Source organism: Tenrec ecaudatus, chromosome 12 (genome assembly GCF_050624435.1).
Source record: "Tenrec ecaudatus isolate mTenEca1 chromosome 12, mTenEca1.hap1, whole genome shotgun sequence".
In the NCBI taxonomy this organism is placed as follows: domain Eukaryota; kingdom Metazoa; phylum Chordata; class Mammalia; order Afrosoricida; family Tenrecidae; genus Tenrec; species Tenrec ecaudatus.
Genome location: NC_134541.1, coordinates 46,030,940 through 46,051,958, shown reverse-complemented (window position 1 = coordinate 46,051,958; position 21,019 = coordinate 46,030,940). Strand labels below are relative to the sequence as shown.

Here is a 21,019-nt window from a genome sequence, read left to right as displayed (position 1 = left end):
AGCTGAGGAAACAATGGCTGGTCAGTCTGTCTGACTGAGACAGACAGACACTTGCCCCGTTTCCTGACTAAAGCTGCAGAAGGCAGCAGTCTGCAAACTTAGCAGTTATTTTATGTTCCCAGTCTCATTCTCCCCTCCTGTCTATGACTAACTTGGCTGGATATGTTAATGTTTTGTCCAACCTTCACATTGTGAACCGTCTCTGTGTGATCCTGTCACATGTTGCAGGCTACATGCAGGGAATGTAATTAAACCTACCCCTGATAAAGTACCAGGCCCCGGAGTGCCTATACTGCAGGGACCCCCATACCCTACCTCTGGCTGTGCCTTTTTTTCTTCTTTTTTTTTCTTTTATTTATTTTAACAATTTATTGGGGCTGATACAATTCTTTTCACAGTTCATACATATACATACATCAATTGTATAAAGCACATCTGTACAGTCTTTGCCCTAATCATTTTTTTCTCTTTTCTTCTTTTACATTTTATTAGGGACTCATACAACTCTTACCACAATCCATACATATACATACATCAATTGTATAAAGCACATCCATACATTCCCTGCCCCAATCATTCTCAAGGCATTTGCCCTCCACTTAAGCCCCTTGCATCAGGTCCTCTTTTTTTCCCCCCCTCCCTCCCCGTTCCCCCTTCCCTCATATGCCCTTGGTAATTTATACATCGTTATTTTGTCATATCTTGCCCTATCCGGAGTCTCCCTTCCCCCCTTCTCTGCTGTCCCTCTCCCAGGGAAGAGGTCACATGTGGATCCTTGTAATCAGTTCCTTCTTTCCAACCCACTCACCCTCTACTCTCCCATTATCGCCCCTGGTCCTGAAGGTATCATCCACCCTGGATTCTCTGTGCCTCCAGCTCCTGTATGCACCAGTGTACAACCTCTGCTCTATCCAGACTTGCAAGGTAGAATTTGGATCATGGTAGTTGGGGGAGGAAGCATTTAGGATCTGGGGGAAAGCTGTATTCTTCATTGGTGCTACATCACACCCTGACTGACTCATCTCCTCCCCTAGACTCCTCTGTGAGGGGATCTCCAGTGGCCGACAAATGGGCTTTGGGTCTCCACTCTGCATTTCCCCCTTCATTCACTACGGTAAGATTTGATTTTTTTTTTTTGATGATGCCTTATACCTGATCCCTTTGGCACCTCATGATCTCATAGGCTGGTGTGCTTCTTCCATGTGGGCTTTGTTGCTTCTGAGCTAGATGGCTGCTTGCTTACTTTCAAGCCTTTAAGACCCCAGACACTCTCTTTTGATAGCCGGGCACCTCTTTTGTATGTAAGTTTTCTCCTACAGATTGTATCCTCTGGAACCCTTGTCTCTATATTATCTCACATTCAACCATTTGGCTAATCACAAGTGCTTTAACCACTATACAACCAGGGCTCCTAGTGGGTTATAAGTTGGGCTGATAACTGCAAGGCTACGTTTCAAACCTACCAGCTCCCCATGGGAGAAATGATGCTTTCAGCTCCCCTAAAGATTCATAACTTCAGAAGGGTCCAGAGGCCGTTCAAATCAGGCCTGTAGGATCTCTGAGTTGGAATTGACTCCATAGCAGTGAGTTTGGGGCAATGGCTCCAAACTAGGATCCAACCTAGGAGCCCTGGTGGTGTACTTTTGAGAGTTGGGCTTCTAACCGCAAGGTCAGCAGTTCAAACCCATCAGTTGTTCTGGGGGCGGAAAGGTGAGGCTTTCTACTGCCATAAAGAGTTACACTCTAAGAAACCCACAAGGGCAGCTCTACCCTGTCCTATAGAGGGCTGCTTAGTTGGAAATGACTCAGTGACAACCAGTTTTGTTTTGTTTCCCACCTAGTGCTTGAAAATGGCACTAAGAGAATACACAAGATTTATTTCATAAAGTTGTATATATAAACTACTTTATATATAAAAGCTTTGTACATGTATTTTACATATAAAGTATAACTTTTTACAATCACATCATATATTTCATGTATACAATTAGCTTTTCTCTCAGCAAATCCCATTAGAAATCCTTTCTACAAAGCAATCTTGGCTTTACAAGTGTACATACTCCCATCTTGGAATTTCATACATACTCCCATCTTGGAATTTCCCCAGGCAACAACTTCGATGTCATGGTTACCTAGACCTGTCCTAGTGAAAAGTACAAGTAGGTGGCTTCCAGGAGAGATATTTATTTTCTCAAAGTCTAGGGTCCCAGAAGTCTGAATTCAGAGCATGGCAGACTTAGGAGGTCTTTCTTGCTGGAAGCCTGAGGTTCGGGTCATTCCCTGGTGCTCCTTGGCCTCTTTCTTCATCCTGTGTGTATTTGATTCTATTTGTAATCCAGATATGATTAGATTTAGAACTCTACTTTGGCATAGCTTCAGTAAAGATAACAAAAGAAAGTCCCCCCATGTTCCAAGTAGAATCTCATCCACAGGTACAGAGGCTAAGACTTTAGATTTTAGAAGCACAATTCAATTTACTACCACTAGAATTCTCCTCCTCAAAACTCCAGACTCAGAGTTCTACTGCACCTGTGGGTTTTCAAGACTGTAAATCTTTGCAGGGTAGAAAGGCTTCTGTAGCGCAGCTGGTGGTTTTCCACTGCTGACCTTGCAGCCAGCAGCCCTGCCCACAGCCATAAAGCCACCAGGTCTTCTCAGAATCCTACTAGGAAGCAGGAAATAATCCCAAGTCACCAAGCAGCCAACAGGTGTCAGAGATCTCATATAAAAACTCCCATTAGACTCACTCAAAAGATGAGGACAATGAGATTTATAAAGCTCATGCATTTTATCCACATATACCAAATATTATCTGTTAAGTCATATCCTCTGTGATAATAAAATCTTAGAAAAATCATTACCATACTTTTTCCAAGGAGCTGGAGATTAATGATGTTCCAAATGTTCAACTCTTCCCTGCTTTTCCCCAACTCCTCCCCTGGTGGTGTACCCTATAGGTTATGAGGGCGCTGGCTGTTAGCCACAGGGAGCAGTTCCATTCCACCAGTTAACAGTCTCAGTCTGAGAAACCCACGGGAGCAGTTCTAGTCTGTCCTGCAGAGTCGCTGCGAATCAGAATCAACAGATGCCACTGAATATATTCCCTCATGTTCCTGAGTTCTGAAAACGGCTGAAACAACCCACAGAAACTCACAAACTTTAATTTCTCAAGTGTTGATGGGTGCTGTTTAAATCCTACTTGGTCAGCTGACTTGAAGAGCCATATTTTACCCATTCCAAAGAAAGGTGACCCAGCAGAAAGCACAAGTTAGAGAACAGTATCACTGATGTATCACGTGCAAGTAAAATTTTACTGAAGATCACCCCAAACCAGTTGCAGCAGGGAGCTGCTAGTTCAGGTGGGATTCAGAGACAATGTGGAAAAGGGGGCAGCATTGATGATATCAGATAGATCTTGACTGAAAGCAAAGAATACCAGAAAAATATTTACTTGTGTTCTATTGACTACACCAAGGCATGTGACTATGTGGATCATCACATACTATGGCTAACTTTGAGAAGACTGGGAATTCCAGAATACTCCATTATGCTTATGAGGAACTCATACACAGATTAAGAGGCAGTTGTATGAACAGAACAAGGGACTATTGTGTGGTTTAAAATCAGGAAAGGTGTACCACCAGTTTGTACCTTCTCACCATTCCTACCCAATCTGTATGCTGCACAAATTACCAGAGAAACAGAATTATATGAAGAATGCGGCGTCAGGATTGGAGGAAAGCTTATTAACCACCTACAACATGCAGACGACACACCTCGCTTGCTGAATGTAAGGAGGGCTTGAAGCACTTGCTGATGAAGGTCAAAGATTACTGCGTTCAGTATGGATTACAACTTGGTGTAAAGACCAAAATTGTCTTTGGACAACCAGACCAAAAAAAATATCATGATAAATGAAGAAAATATTGAAGTAGTCAGGATTTTGTGTTGCTGGATCCACAATAAATGGTCTTGGAAGCAGCAGACAAGAGATCAAAAGATGCACTACATTCTGTAAATCTGCTGCACAAGACTTCTTTAGAGTACAGAAAACCAAGCATGTTATTTTGAGGACTAAGGTGCACCGGACCCAAGCCATGTCATTTTCCATGGCCTGAAATGCATGTGAAAGTTGGGCATTGACTAAGCAAGATGGAAGCAGCACTGATGCATTTGGATTGGGGTGCTAGTGAATACTGGAAGTACCATGGACTGCTCCAAGGATAAACAAATCTGACTTGGTACAACCGCCGCCAGAAGGCTCCTTACAGGCAAGGAGAGTGAAACTTCACCTCGCATACTTTGCACACGTTGTCAGAAGAGACTAGTCTCTGCAGGGCATTATGCTTGCTTAAGTAGAGGGGCAGCAAAGGAGCGCAAGACCATCAACAAGAGGGACGGACACAGTGGCTGCAACACCAGGCTCAGGCATAGGAACACGTGAGGACGGTGCGGGACTGGAAGTGTTTCTTTGTGTTGTGTGTAGGAACCAACTTGATGGCATCCAACAATGACAACTCTGAATTCTGAAAAGCTAAAATTCTTTTCCTCCAAATTTGACTACATAGGTACTTTTATGTTAAGGGGAAAACTACGACCAAAATCTGAACAAAACCAAAGAGCAACTCAGACGAATGTCATTTCTAACAGCAGTGGAACCCCCAGCTAAAGATAGCAGGGATAGATAAAACTGGTTATTAAGGGTAACAAATCTTAAAGAGGGTATGCTTTTCATAGAATTTGATTCAATTCAAAATATAACGGAATACCAACGGTTATGGATTTGTTACTGGGAAGTGACTCAACGTGTTGAGCTTCTCCTGTTTGTAACAAAGAATTGAGAAGGGATACAGCACTCACACCAGAGTCAGAGAAAAGGCTCTTAGGGAGTGAGTTTATAGAGAGGTGAAGTGCTTTGATATACAATACCAAAGGGCCCCCCAGCTGATCCTAGAGCTGAGTAGGAAGAAGAGCTAGGTTTTTATCCTGTGAGTGGTGGACCTCCCAGCACTGGCTAGCTTTCTGGTGCATCTGCTACTATGGGCAGGTTTTCTGTAACCTCCCTCCCTCCCCTTTCCAGGTAAGAGGCACAGCAACAGTCCAGATTTCATGCCGTGTCCTTGTCTCTATGTCCCTGAAACCCAGAGTCAATGTAGCCATTGTGAGGCAGTGTGAACTCCTGTCTTTCCTGCCCAACTAGACGAAGAAAAGACAGTGAGCTCATATGGTTTCAGGCCTGAAATGTCAAAAGAAATCACAAAGCGAACACAACCTTTCATTACTCTCTAGGTACTTTTACACATCTTTGTTTCCACAATGGTTTAAAATCCTTTTTTTCTTACCTAAAGAAAATTAAGATCAATTCTACTCTGTCCTATAGGACTGCTATCTATATATGTGTTAGAACTGACTTGGGAATGCGTGTGTGTGTTTAAGCAAAGGTTTAAAATCATGGTGATCCCAGGTCATGCAGATGAAAAAGTAATTATTAGAACTCAGATTCGTGTGAAAAGGGAGAATAAAAAAGATGAGGCAATTTAGCCACTATCACTGAACAATCTGTACTAAAATTGTTGAACAGGAACCTATACTGATGTGTAAACATTCACTGAAAACGCAGTAAATACAAAGAGGCTTCAAAGTTAGTGGAAAATGTCCCCTATATTTCAATTCTCATTTTCAATACTCTTTTAAAATCCCTTTTTATTTGTATTATAGTAAAGCCTGTGAAAGACAAAACTTGTGTAAGGTGGAAACCTGTCAGAGAAGAAAAATTCAAATATAGACCCGGAAAAACAAGGCACAGTCTGCTGGATTCTGGTTCTCACAAGTGTCAATGTATATTAAAAAAATTAAAAAGTTAAGAAGTAATTCAATAAAGAGACATATTCCTTTAATAGCAAGGCTATTAAAGGGAATAAATAGGCTAACAGAAACAGGGAAGGACACAAACACAGAGGAGGCACAAATTGAGAAGTGAGATATACTGAAGATAAAACATCTGTGTACATCGAAAGAATTCACCAAGAGAGTAATAAGAGAGTAGCTCACAGACTGGGAAACATCTTTAGCAATGACACATCAGACAAAGGCCTTATTACTAAAATCTACAATACTCTGCTTATAATAAGAAAAAACTTAATTGCCCACTGAGGAGGTGGGCAAAGGAGATGAACAGAAGTTTCACAGAGGCAGAAATCCAAATGGCCAATAAACATATGAGAAAATGCTTCTGATCATTAGCCATAAAATAAATGAAAATTAAAACAACAATGAAATACTACCTAATACCCTCAAAAATAGTCCACTTCAAAAAATCAGAAAGTTACAAGTTTTGGAGGGGCTGTGATGAGATAGGAGCTTTCGTCCACTGCTGGTGGACCTGTAGGTATGTACAGCCACTATCGAATTTGATTTGGCAATATCTAAAACAGATGGAAATCGACATACCATATGACCCAGCAATACTGCTACTGGGCAGATACCCAGAAGAGGCAAGAAACAAACCACGGCCAGACGTCTGCACTCCAATGTTCATCACGGCATAGTTCACAATCACAAGGAGTTGGACATAACCCAAATTTCCATCATGGGACAAGTGGATTAAAAACATGTGGTATAAACCTACAGTGGAGTACTACGCACCCTGAAAAAGCAGTGATGAACGCATGAAGCACATCGCCACATGGGAAGAATTGGAGAAAATTATGCTAAGTGAAGTAAGCCAAGCATAAAAAGACAAGTACATGAATTCACTGAAGTAAGCTTAAAATGCAAAAGCGTCATAGGAGAAGAGCTACTATATACATACATTCCTGGAGTGAGGTCCAGGTACTATGGCATGGGCCAGACCCAATCCAGGGATACATAGGCAGCCAACTAAAAAGGAGGAACAAAAAGACATGAATAGCAGGGTAACAGGGCACTATCCCACACAAGGGGAGGGTATTGTTTGTATCTCCACAGGAGAGGGAGAGAGGGACCAGACTTCAACTCAGTGCGCCAAAACGTGAATGTAAAATATCGGCATGAAGCAGAGAACCAATAAAGAGGTCTGCAGGGGCCAGCCCAATCCTAGCTACATGCCCCTTCTCTGACCCAGAAGAATGCACTTCAGAGGACAGCACTGAAGCTACGGCTCAAGGAGAGGGGCATATCTGATCAGAGCACACAGGAGCAAATGGAGAGGGAAGGAGAGAGAGCGCAAAACATCCTGGCTCACCAAGTCCTGAGGATGTGATTAATGCTCAGAACATCCAATGCACAGAGACCAGAGGATCGGCCCCACCACAAGACACAATGGCCCTCACTGACCCAGAGCGCTACAGAGACAGTATGGGAACTGTGTCAGATATGACTCCACCACACTGGGGCTAAACACTAAGGGCATGAACAGAGCAGCAAGGGAAACAAAGCAATGAAGTCCTCAGAAATAACAAAATTAGACTGCGGCCAGGGCGTGGCACCCCATCAGAATTGACCAGAAAATACTCATAAAAGTCAACAAACAGACCTGAAACTATTTATAGGCTTTTCTTTGTCATTTTTGTTGTTGTTTTGTCTTGTTTTTGTGCTTATTATTGTCTCTGCAGATCTATCCAGATAAAATAGGTGGGATAAACAATTCAGAGGAGAAAACAAGGGGACAGAAGGGGAAGTGGGGGAAAGAAGTAGGTTGTCCACAACCCCAGGGAAAAACAAGTGATCTAAAATTGATGGAGATGGGGGCATTCGATGCCTGGTGGGCTTGGTCATGGGAGATGTAGCTGAGAGAATTACTGAAACTAAAATGAAGGCCAAACATGACAGTGGGACAAGAGGAAGTGAAAGGAAATAGAGGAAAGAACTAGGCGGCAGACATTTATAGAGATCTAAATACAGGCATGTATATATCTATTTATATATATAACGATAGGGAAATAGATCTATGTACATATGTTTATATAAGTATTAAGGTAGCAGACATTGGTCTTCTACTCAAGTACTCCTTCAACACAAGAACACTATTCAAATAACCCAACATTCTGTGATACTCACCTTCCCAACACAATCGCTGAAGACAAAATAGATGCATATGCAAATATGTGAAGAAAGCTGATGGTGCCTGGCTACCAAAAGATACATCTGGGGTCTTAAAGGCTTGAAGACTGTGTTGGACAGGGTTCTCTAGAGAGACAAACCAAATTGCTAGTAATTATATATAAATATATTTATAAAGATAGATATATAATACAAGAAATGAACCATTAAATTATATACAGATAGATAATACAAGAAATTAACAGTTAAATTATAAAGCAGTCCTTTAGGGCTTGAGAGCCGCCAGTTGCCAGTCCCTTTCTGTAGAGAGAGCTGGGCTATATATACCCAGGCAGCAAACAGCAAGGCAAGTCACCAACTGTCGGTCCCTAGCTCCAGAGACGAACATTCCAATCCTGTTGGACTAAAGGGACCTCAACTTACAGTGAAACTGTCCACAGGCTAGGCATCCCAAAGGTAGTGTACCCCTTTAAATTGAGGCACAGAACAAGCAAGGCGAGGCTCACCGAGCCATTTATCCCTCCGCCCTTCAATTAATTCTACTTGTGTTTATCGGCCAGGCTGGCACAATAAACTATCGCCCAGACAAACAAGCGGCCATCTAGTTGAGAAGCAACAAAGCCCACATGGAAGAAGCACACTAACCTGTGTGATCATGAGATGTCAATGAGATCAGATATCAGTCATCAAAGACCCAGAACAAAAATCTTATCAATGTGAATGAGGGGGAGGGTGGAGTAGAGACCCAAAGCCGATCTGTAGACAATTGGACAGCCCTTAACAGAAGAGTCACAGGAAGAGACGAGCCAGTCAAGGTGCAGTATAGCACTGACAAAACACACAATTTTCCTCTAGTTCTTTAATGCTCCCCACCCACCCCCTGCCCCCTAACTATCATGACTCAAATTCTACCTTACAAATCTGGTTAGACCAGAGCATGTACACTGGTACAGATAACAGCTCTCAACACAGAAAATCCACGACAGATAAACACCTCAGGTTCAATAATGAGAATAGCAATACCAGGAGGGAAAAAGGTGGGGGGGAATAAGGGGAGACCTATGACAATGATTAACATATAACCCCTTCCCCGGGGCATGAACAACAGAAAGGTGGGTGAGGGGAGACAGTGGTCGGTATAAGACATGAAAAAAATTTTTTTTATAATTATCAAGGGTTCATGAGGGAGGGAGGAGAAAGAGCTGATACCAAGAGCTCAAGTAGAAAGAAAATGTTTTGAAAATGATGGCAACATATGTATAAATGTGCTTGACACAATGGATATTGGTATGGATTGTGATAAGAACTGTTAAGAGGCCCCAATAAAAATGATTTTTTTTTAAAAGAGAGAAAAAGGGACCCAAGCATGCAACAGCTATCTCCAGCTGCAGTAAGTGTTTCAAACCAGTTAATTATTTAAGGCAATTATTGCAAAGCCTGTTAACCACTCAAGGATGCTCTAACCCAGGAAAGGGGAGGCATGGCCATTTAGGTAAGTATAGATGCTAAAGCCCTGGAGTAATGAAGATTATAACCAAACCCTTGGGAAACATAAACTATTTTACCATTGCCTGATCATTGAAAACCTGATAATTGCCTCAAAGGACTATTGCGAAATTACTTTCTTGTCATATAGTTTAATGTATGTAACTTGCTATATTGTGACTAGATTTTTGAAGCAGTTCAGAGGCAGCAAACCCAACTGTTTGCTTCGTCAGTGCTTGCAGAAATGAATTTAGAAGCCCTCTAATCGACCTGGTCTCTTTCTTTGGCTGTATAGTGATAGGCTGTCCCGGGGCCCCTTGTCTAGCCCAAACCCAATTCGTTCATGGAGTTGACGTCAGACAGAAAATAACTGTGCCTGTGAGTTTCTGAGACGATAAATCTTTATGGAATTGGGAAGTCCACCTGAACATCTGACATTGAGGTTAGCAGCCCTACTTGTAACCACTCTCTAACCATTATGCCACGAGTGGCCTCAGACCCTCTGTCAGCCAGCAACAAAATGGCGACTAAATATGAATATAGAATTAGGTTAATTAGTAAAGTTTATTAGTAAGTAGCTATATGTTGTTTCTTGTTTCAAAATGTAATAATTTCAGATGTGAGAGTTACCATTTTCTGATGAAAATTCAGACTCCATGAAAAGTAAATAAAATCTTTATTTTGATTTTTTCTCCTGTGACACAAGTTTGTTTATGTCCCCGAGTTCTCCAAATGACACGGTCGCAGAGCCTCTTTCAGCTGGTCTTGACTGCAAATCAAACAGATTAAAAACTTTAGAAATACATACACATAAATTCCCAATTAAACACTTCAGTGCTGTCTCATAAATAATCCCTGACTCTAAGTTAATAAACAAAAAAAGAAAGAAAAATATGAGCTCACTAAGAAGAGTGATTTGTCATAATATTACCTGTGAATCATGATATTTCCATCCAATCATGTAATAGATTTGATATGTGGCAGGTAGTGAACCATCCTCATTTCTGTACATTTCTGTAAAGACATAATGGTTATCTCCAAGTAGAAAAGCTGTCATGGCACTAAAGTGATAGCAAGGGCGATTTGGGAGAAGGGGATGGAACTACGGGATCTGTATTTTAAGAGAGAAGGTCTGCATCGTGTGAGGGGTTAGGCAGTCTAGGGCGCTGAAACAGGATTTAAGGAAACCACATATGGCACAAAGTCCATAGTGAGGAGCAGCCCCCTTACCTCTGTAGACGGCGGCAGCCGCCAACATTGTGTCTCGGTGCAGGAGAGCTTTCCTGTTCCACGAACAGTTACTCTCACCCATCCCTGAAACATACACCAGGGAGTTTAGTAAATACTCATATCCGATAGTATTACTCTCCCCATTCTTCAGCATCATGTGTAAAAAAAAAATCAATTAACAGACATTTTACTTCAATTTTCAAAGTGTTATCCCTCTTATTCAAGAGATCAAAATTTAACCATAAAAGCCCGGCTCAAATTGTTAATGTTCTGTCTTCTCTGGTTAAAATAGGGTTCAAAAATAACAATCTGCGGATTATCAAGGGCTCATGAGGGAGGGGATAGCGGGGAGGGAGGGGTAAAAAAAAGAAGACCTGATGCAAGGGGCTTAAGTGGAGAGCAAATGCTTTGAGAATGATTAGGGCAAAGAATGTACGGATGTGCTTTATACAATTGATGTATGTATATGTGTGGATTGTGATAAGAGTTGTATGAGCCCCTAATAAAATGTAAAAAAAAAAAGAAAACAAAAATGAAAATGATTAGGGCAAAGAATGTACAGATGTGCTTCATACAATTGATGTATGTATATGTATGGATTGTGATAAGAGTTGTGTGAGCCCCTAAGAAAATGTTTAAAAAAAAATAAACGAAAAAAAAAAAAACAGGGTTCAAATAAATGAAACTGCCATTAATCCATGCCCACACATATAGTGACCCTATATGACAAAGCAGAACTGCCCTTTGGATTTCTGAGACTTGAAAGACGAATCATCAGTAACAAACTCATTACTCATGATCTAATGAAGAAGAATGTGTGTCTGTAATTTAAATTTCAAGAGGCCTTGTAGTGGAATGACATTTCTTAATAGGCCTTTTCTATCCATGTGTCTGTAACTCACCATATGATTGGTGGGAATATGCAAACAGGGCAACACTAATAGAGGGGAGTAGTCTGTTTGTTACTACCCCCTGGCTCTATGGATGAACCACCTTTGAAGTAGGAGCAGAACTACCAGGACCACTGTCAGGTGGAGCACATTCTAGGTCTCTGTCTAAAGTGGCAGAGGTCGAGACCAGAGGCACCAGAGGCCAATGCTAGGAGACAGGACAAATGAGCAGTACTGAGGCTGTGGGACCAAGAGGCAGAGCAGTGGGTGGACTTCCTGGCCCACAGAAGCAAACGTCAAAGGATGATGGGATTGAGAAGCGGAGACCTGCAGAGGCCAAGGAGAAGTGTTGCTCTGGACCAATGACTGCGTCCTTAATGCTTTCTGATCCTGGATTGTGGTAACCTGTTAGCTCCCCTGATAAACCCCCTTCATCATGAGTACTGTCTGTGAGTTCTGTGTGGCCACGGAACTGAAATGTGGAATCCAGAATAGGTGCAAGAGCTGCAGGAGGAATGAATGCTTGGTGTCAGAATAGGATAAAGAAAGATGGGAGAGTAGAGGCACGTCTGACCATTGCCTTGTGGCAATACGGAAGCAAGAGAAGGCCAGCTATGGCTCCCTCTGTGTTGTTCACTGCAGGTCTCACAGCTCCAAGTGGGTAAATGGTCAAAACTGTAGGAGTTCTATTTTAATGTTAACTCAGGAGCTACTAAATATTCAGTCAGCATGGAAACTTATGCTCATTAAGGGGGTGAGGGAGGGGGGCTGTGGTAAAATTTGTAATTCTCAGGAACATACACTTTTCCCCTTCCAGTAGGGAAACTCATGCTCCTCCAATTTGCAAGTTATTTATTAAACCATGAAACAGTCAAACATATTATTGAGCTAATCAAAGAGGCTTTCTTGGTTCTTTGTTTTGTGTTTTAACAATTGTAACTGGCCTACTCTGAACCATTTGATTTTAGAGACAAAATTATTTCCCTGAATCTGTAGAGTAACTGCTGGGAATAAACTTTCTATATAAATTTCTTTGTGCACTGATAATTCTTAATGTGAAAAATATTACTAAAGCCTCGTTATGCTCTCAGATGGTTGCTAGACTTCTGAACGAGTCTGATTGAAACTACATAAATAGTCTTCAATACTAAGGAAAGTAAACAAGTCAAATTTCTGTAGCAAGTTCAGCAAACACATTTGCTTTCCCACACTGTCTAAAGCAAAGCAACTAGGTAAAACCAAGGTCACTGGTCCTCCGGGTATTGTCTACAGTTGATAGTGGGCTTCTACAAGTGTCACATCTTAGGTCACTTTTAGATATGCTTCAAGGGGAGAGAGAACAAGGTCCCACTGCCTCATTCTTCTAAGCCATACAGGGAAGTATTTTAAAACTGGAAATAGGGTTTTGAGACTTCTTAGATAATGACAACAAAGTTATTATGTGCTTTCAGCTCTGATAATATCTTACAAATCCCATATTATAAAGAATTTTGTGCATTCTTTTCAGAAATAATTTTAAAGATTTACTTCAGGGTTTCTTTCCTACAAACTGATAGCTGATGCTCTCTTCTTGCCACAGGACCAGGAATGGGATTAGCGATACCATAAGGGTAGGGTAAAGGCGGGGAGAGGTGGGGAGGGATTGGGGTACCAATCACAATGAAGGCACATAACCACACACCCCCATTCGGGGGAAAAACAACAGAAACCAGAGGGGATGGGAGACAGTGGTCGGTGTGAGATTTGAAAATAATTGACAAAATATAATCTATCAAGAGGCCATGAGGGTTGGGGAGGGTGGAGGAGGGAGGAAAAAAAAAAGAGGAACTGATCCCAAGTAAAGTAAATGTCTAGAAAAGAACAATGGAATATATGTACTAATATGTCAGACACAATTGATATAAGGATTGTAACAAGAGTTGTAAGAGCCCCAATAAAATGATCTAAAAAAATAGAGTTGAAGCATTTTGAAAACATACTAAAGTGGACTGGATTAATAATAATAATAAAAAGAGTCTTGCTTAGGTTTCTAAGTCACATTGAAATTCAAGAGCAGTACTGTAAACCACAACAGAAAGCCCACAACCCGAGCCGTTCCCCTCCGTCACAGAAGATGCACACTGCAAGTCCAATTCATTTCCCTTTACAGGAAGTAAGGTACAAGGTAAAAAGGATCAGGAATATCATATTCATATATGAATCCCAGCTCTTCCTTTGTGTAATCTGGACAGTTATTTAAGCTCAGTTTGATCATCTTCAAAATGAAATAAGAACCCTCGATACTATGCCACAACGGACATACACTGAAGACCACCTGGAAAATATGTTCAGGAACTTTTGACTTGCCGTAGGCTTTGGCATTACAGGAAAATCTGACTAGCAAGTAACTGTAAAAGACTCTCACAGTGTTCTTAAGGTTAAGTTCAATTGCTTATTTTTGTTAAGAAGCCAAACCTAATGTATTATGGTTTACTAGTAACAATACTGAGTATTGTCTGAAAAAAATTAACTGAACTTACCTTAAAACCACTGTGAAAGCCTCCAAAATTTCTTATGCATTCATCAGTAGATATGTAACTTGTTTTGTAAAATTAGGCCAACATTCTGGACTTTCCTTCTGTGAATTAATAACAGTGGCAGCTTAAATGCGACATACTTCAACCATTGAGAAAAAGGTATAAAATAAAATATGCCTAAGAGCATTTGCAGGCAGTGTCATTTTCCAATTAGAAAAGTCAGGAAGTCATCTATGCTTTCTCCCTTCTCTGTCCTAATTTAAGACTTTTTCATGAACTAGTGACCAAGAGTTCAGAGTTTGAGTCAGGCTGCTGGTCTACACTTCAACCCAGGCTCTTACTGCTATGGTCATGCCAGTTCATATTGACCCTTAGAGACAGAGAGCTCTTTTCTCTCCACAGCAGCTTGTGGGTTCCAACTGCTGACCTTTTAAAGGCTGGCAGGCAGGCGTAATCAGTGCGCCATCAGGCTCCTACATGTGGTCTGGCCACTGAACTACTCATCGGATCACCTTGGGTGAGAAACTTCACTCCTTCCTGCCGGCTCATGTCGAACAAGACTGGCCATTTTAGCTCTACCGTACATTTTCCTCATGAATGATTCCTCACGAGCAATGCAAGAATGTAAGTTAACACACTAACGTGACGGTGTCTCCTCTGCTCAAAATTCTTCCAGACTCTACAAAGCTCTGGGCACCGCTGATTTCATCTCCTCAATAATCCTGACTTACGGCCTAGTTCCGTTAGCAGGGGGCGGAAGGAGTGTCCATATCTGCATTCACCGCCATGGCTCAGAGAGGTCATTTTCTCAGCATAGACACGCAGTGTCCTTTCTGCCTCTACCCCATCAATCCTCTTTCATTCTAATGGAAAACCCCCTCTGCAATAATATGGCCTGACTCCCCAAGTAGATTTAGGGCCTTTTTCAATTATGCTCCTCCCTTGTACTCTAAAAAACACAGTTTGTCCTATAGTTGAATCATTGGTCTGTCCCTCCCTCTCCACTGAACAATGAGCTGCCAGCGATCTGGAGTTATATCAGTCCCAGCATCGCATTCCAGCACTTGTCTCGGTGGTGGGCACATGGTAGGTGCTCAGTGTACCGCGACTGACTGCATACAAATCAACTAGCGAAGAATTGTTTCTACTTTGTTAATGAGAATTTTACTTTTACTAGGTACATGCAGCCAATTAAAAAACCAACACATGTCTTTTGTGAACAAGGCTTCACCGTGAAAACAAAAGTAAAGGTTAATAGAAGCAACAAGTCCTCAAAATACACGCCCCATTAAAAACCTCGAGGGGACAGGCAGTTATTACATTCTGAATTCTGATTAGAGTCTCGATCTCACTGCGACTGAGTTCATGCTGACTCACAGTGACTTTGAGTGTCAGAGACAGTAACTGCAAACGGGAGTAGGAAGCCCTGTCTTTCTCCGAGGAGAAAGTTTTGAACTGCTGACACTGTGGATCACACAGCTCAACTAGTAACCACTAAGCTAACAGGACTTCTCTTGATCAGGATAGTAGTTAAACATACATCAACATATACGCTGAACATATATGCTAACACACACAAAACTAATCAAGCCCACTGGGATCACCTCAGTTCCAATCTAAAGTGGCCCCACAGGATAGGGCAGAACAGTCCCACGGGTTTCTAAGGAAGCAGACCCCCACATCTTTTTCTCAAGAAGCAGCCAGAGGGTTTGAACAGCGGGCCTTTTGGTTAGCAGTCTGGAACTGTACCCACCATGCCACTAGTGTAGGGTACTACTCTGGAGAAAGACTGCCTAGGCCAAATCATACTCCATCATTTAATGTGCCTCATACTGCTCTTCTGCAGAACTAGAATATTAAGAAAATCCCACACACCAAATGTAGCACTGTATTTTAAAATCAGTAAGTAGTAAACTTTTGCAAATGATATGAAAAATTCTGGTCTCTTCCAAAATGATTCACAAACACAGCATTTATTAAAAAGTAGAAAAAATAAACCATTATGCTGAGAAGTTAGTCAAGCATAAAGGACCAATGCTGTCTGAGTCCACTACTCTAAGGATAAATACCAAGAGGCGGGCAGGCTTCTGCTCCATGGTCATGTGATCTTCTAATCCAGTCTCCCAAGCAAGGAAGAACAGAGCCTGCCCAGCATGCATGAACCATGTATCACCCCTTCTATATGTTCATCTTACAAACCACTTCAGGTGGGGTCAGTTCTTCATCAAGATTCAGAGAGAGGGAGAAGACTATTCAGTTGCCACCATACAAAATTGGGCTAAGGTCACCCAAATAAGCAGACATCTACAAGAGTGACAAATGAACTTCACTGGAAATTCAAGTCAAGTCAAGATTGGGGTGTGGGGAGGAAACATGTCTTAGAGAAGACAAGTACATTTCTGCTGGTGGTAAACAAGGGGGAGCACCCTCCCACTCAGCAAAACTGCTTAACAATACTTACAGAGACCCTAAGAGGAGAGTATGCCAGGTACTATGTTCCTACGATTGACCTAGTTTCTATTCAGCCCTTGGTGATTCAGGCTGCCTCCCTTAGACTACTGGACTTTACTCTGTACTTTCAAGGTACAGAACATCCTTCACAGGCCACACCAGAAGGGTTCATGTGGGAATCCCCTTAGTGAACTGCGCTTTACCTCAAGCTCACCTGTAACCCTTGGATTTAAGGCTACCACATGTGAGAAGCACATGACCGATATCTCAAGGTTATAGAACTGGTGGTTTGGGGGACTCTTGCTGTGAGGGTGCCAATAAATAGTGGCCCTGGAAGACAATATACTTACTATTTCAATGCCTTCCTTATGTATTAATCAGGTAGGCATGGTTCTGCCTTTGTGAACGAATGCTATTTAAAACTTTGCTCTCAGCAAACCCCACTGTTTGTATAGTGTCCAGTCACTTAAGACTTTAATCTGTACAAGTCAAAAATTCATACATTGTGGGTTTGTAGTCAGCCTATACTTGTATAATTTTCTATTCTCAACAGTGTTTTAAATTTGATCTTAGCAACCTGGGACTGTAATAACTGCACTCTGAGCTTTGTGATGCCATCCAAGGATTACAAATAAAAAGAAAGATGAATGAAAGTCAGCCAGGAAAGACAAAGACCCAGTGGACCAATCCTGGGGTCAAGGTCAAAAAGAAGTGGCTGAAAAGCAAAGTTCTTGACAAGCTTAGTAATCAGGCTTTGTTTGACAAAGGCACTGTTGACAAGGTCTGTAGGCAAGTTCCCAACCATAAGCTTATCACCCCAGCTGTTGTTTCTGAGACTGAAAATTTCGGTTCCCTGACCAGGGCAGTTCTGCAAAAGCTACTTAGTAAAGGACTTATCAAGCTGTTTCAAAACACAGAGTTCAAGTAATTCACACCAGGAACACCGAGGGCAGAAACGCCCCAGCTGCCAGTGAAGACACCAATCAACTGTGCAGTTTGATTTTACTAAATCAAAACCCAAAACAACAAAAAAAAGTGTTTATTTCCATACCATTGTCTAAATTAACAACACTATCAATATAGTATGATTGATAATGTTCTTTACCATAAAATGATAATGACGTCTCTAAAGTTAACTAGAGACATATATAAACCATAGAGATGTGTGAATGAATTTTAGGCTGGCACTGAATTTTAGCACCAATATAAGAACAATCAGTTCTTATGACATGGCTCAACTTGATGCTCACCCGCACAAAGAGATCAATGAATCACTATGGGTGCTACAGCAAAGTGTGGTGAAGAAACCAAATGGTGCTTGGTTATCAGAAAGAATAGTGTCTGGGGTCGTAAAGGCTTGTTTTCAAACAAGGAGCCATCTAAGTGAAACATCAACTCAGTCCACACGGATGAACCACACCAGCCTGTGTAATCCAAGGATTGCAAATTATAAAATTCAAATGTGAAGGAGGGCATGGTATCAGAGCTTAAATAATGAACACCCAGTTTGCAGACTAAGGATGATGGTGAAAACCCAAAATCCATTAGCTGGGTCCACACATGGATTAAGCCTCTATGAATCTCCTCTGACCGTAGTCTAGGGATGTGAATAGCCTGGATATCAGAAAAAGAGTACTGCAAAGTCAATGATGGCAGATGTACTGGGTTTCAATGTAGTATCTTAAAATATATATATATATATATATAATCTTATAATTTGATCTCCTTTTGGACCTAAAAGTGGAAATACATATAGTTAAGACCTCCAGTGAATCCCCGCTGACTTTGGACCAGGGATGTGAATAGTCTCACAGCATGAGAAAAATGTATTATTGCAGATGCCGTTAGGGGAAAATGTAACTCCTTTCATTTGATCTCTCTCTCGACCCATTTAAAATTTGCTCTCGTCTTATTGTTGCTTTGGAGGGACAGTCTATTTTTTTAAGTCTATTTTTCTATATATGAAACTCAGAAGTAGATAAATCTATAAAAACTGTAACTGGATTAATGGTTTCTTAGGGGTATGGCAGGGGAGATTGGAAGGAAAATAGGGAGCTAATAATCATAAATACAAGAAAGAAGAAAATGTTAAAAAACTAATTGTGCTGATGATTGTATAGCTCTTCTTAATATGACTAAACTGTGGAATTGTATGGTATGTGAATTATATGCCAATAAAGCTTTAAAACAAAGAAAGACCAAGAGAGCTAGCTAGCTTTGCAAGCCACATCCACATGAAAATTGACTGGCTTTTCAGCTGACTGGCCACTTAAATTAGATCACAAAATTGAGGATAATTATATTACACTACTGCAAAACAATCAGTCCCATGTCTGCCAAACCACTGAGAATCATACCCTAGCCAATTTGACAAATATCCTTGACCATCACAAATCCCAACTGACCCAAATGTGAGCTCAAGAGCGGTCCTGGTCCATGCCCTTTTTCTACTACCTATGAATGAAGGGTGCTACAAACTATATGGGGGTGTGCTACTACCAATTCAGCTGTTAAACTTGGTATGCTGCTGTTCTTCATCTGTCCACATTCAATGCACTAGCCAGAACTGCCAATTTACTTCCTAAATATCTCTGGAATCTATTTATTTCCTCTCCATTACCACTACCTTTATAAAAACAAACGTTATCTCTCAGGGAGCTTTAATGGAATAAATAGTTTAGTATTTCTTGGCCACCCTTTTCAAAATAAAATTGGTAGTGTGACTTCCTTTCCCCCCTAGCATTAAAATGCCTCAAAAGGCAAGGTAATCAAGATCATCTTTACAAGGCCTGTAAGGACTTGTTGCATGATCTCTGATCTTACTTTACCACGTAATTTTGTAACTCAACTCTCTCCTCGTTCTCTAAAATCTACCCACAATGCACTTCTTTCAATTCTTGCCATATGCTTTCTTTCAGTGGGGCTCTTGTATAAGCTGTTCCCCTTGCATAGAACTCATATCCCTCTTTTCTTCACTTATTTAAACCCTTTTAATTTTAGAGTACCAGTCAACCACTTCCTCAAACAAGGCTTCTAGGACGGTCGTGCACCACGACCTATCCTCCCCTGAAAAACCTAATCCTAATCTAATCTAACTATCTGCCCTTATGTGGCAAATTATTGTTAGAAAGAGCATAAAGAAAAAGCATCAACTTCCTACACCAACATGAACCCTTCCAGGAAGACTGCCACTGTCTGTGGGTCGGAACAGCACAGTAACACATCTACTTCAAAGGCCTCGCCACAATTCCTATTTAACATGCATCGTGGTTGTGGTCGTTTGCTGTCTGTCCACCACCCTATCCTTTTTGCACTGTAAGCTCTCTGAAGGCGGTTTTCTTTTGTTTTTCCTCCGCACCAATATATCCTTAGTGCTTAGCCCCAACCCCTGCTAGTCAGGTCTCTTGATTTGATTCCCAAATAGAATCTCACAATTGTTTAAAAGAATGTGCTTTACCTTGTAAATCTTCCATCAATTCAAACATTCCAGGATAGTTAACTTGAATTTCATCAGTATCCTATTAAAAAACAAAACTTCACTGATTATTCAAGATAAGAGAAATCCGAATTTGAAACAAGGGCCACAGCGATTGTCCAGACTAATCTCTCACACTGAGCAGGGGCCTTCTATGCAATATTCTTCACGGAGGGCATAGAAAATACGTGTGATTTATAAAGATCGCAAATTTCCAAATAAGTACTCCTTATGCTAACAGAAACCTTCCTAAAACCCCAACTGGCTCTGGTTCTCTCTTCAGAAACAATACAGACAGTCTTCATTCTAGAACCAACGACCTCTTCCTCAAGCCTTTGAACACTCTCCCAGAATACTGTCCTTTTTTAGGGAGGGAGCGAATTTTCCAGGCTTTGATTTATAGATCCTAACACACTCTAGCTACTCTTCGCTGGCACAACATATAAAACCCAAGAGAATGATTATAAAATACATCTATTCTCTTTAATAATTAAACCAAAAAACCCAAACCCATTACCATCAAGTTAATGTCAACTCAAAGAGACCCTCTATAGCAGGGTGCAAACTGGTGGTCTGTGGGCCGCATGCGGCCCCCAAGATAATTTTTGTGGCCTGCGATGCTCTGACACAAAATGAAAATAGAAAAAATTGTTATGAAGAAAACAGCGCTTAGGGGAGATGGAGGCAATGCCGAACACAAAATTCCCTCGTTAACCCTTTAACTACTGAAGACGAGTATACAAGTGGCCCAGTGCCTTTCCTGGGGGCCTGTGGACATGTATAAATGCGCTGACTCAGTGCCAGCAACGTTTGGAAGCAATGTGTCTGCCACTCTCAGTGTCATGTAATGTAAACAGATCCCACTAGCGAAAAGGTTAAAGAGAGCGCTCTGGGTTGTTCTGTTATGAATCATACCTAGGGCAGCGCTAGTT

General features: G+C 41.3%; 1 protein-coding gene and 1 pseudogene across 2 annotated transcripts in view; one reads left to right on the top strand and one right to left on the bottom strand.

Annotated features, from left to right (window-relative positions):
• Nucleotides 1–10,182: 10,182 nt before the first annotated feature.
• The window catches only part of NDUFAF5 (NADH:ubiquinone oxidoreductase complex assembly factor 5), a 33,489-nt gene continuing 22,652 nt past the window's right edge, over nucleotides 10,183–21,019 (bottom strand). Inside the window, exons 8-11 of one of the 2 annotated variants that reach the window (XM_075564011.1) lie at nucleotides 20,070–20,130; nucleotides 10,756–10,839; nucleotides 10,457–10,539; nucleotides 10,183–10,294 (exon numbers count right to left, since the gene is read on the bottom strand). In XM_075564011.1, coding sequence (XP_075420126.1) covers nucleotides 10,202–10,294; nucleotides 10,457–10,539; nucleotides 10,756–10,839; nucleotides 20,070–20,130 — 321 coding nt within the window. In that variant the 3' untranslated portion in view covers nucleotides 10,183–10,201. Of the gene's footprint in view, nucleotides 10,295–10,456; nucleotides 10,540–10,755; nucleotides 10,840–14,164; nucleotides 14,263–20,069; nucleotides 20,131–21,019 lie in introns of those variants that run through there. The other variant, XR_012787250.1, reaches the window with a different exon arrangement.
• Nucleotides 16,315–19,707, top strand: LOC142422202 (small ribosomal subunit protein eS25-like; annotated as a pseudogene).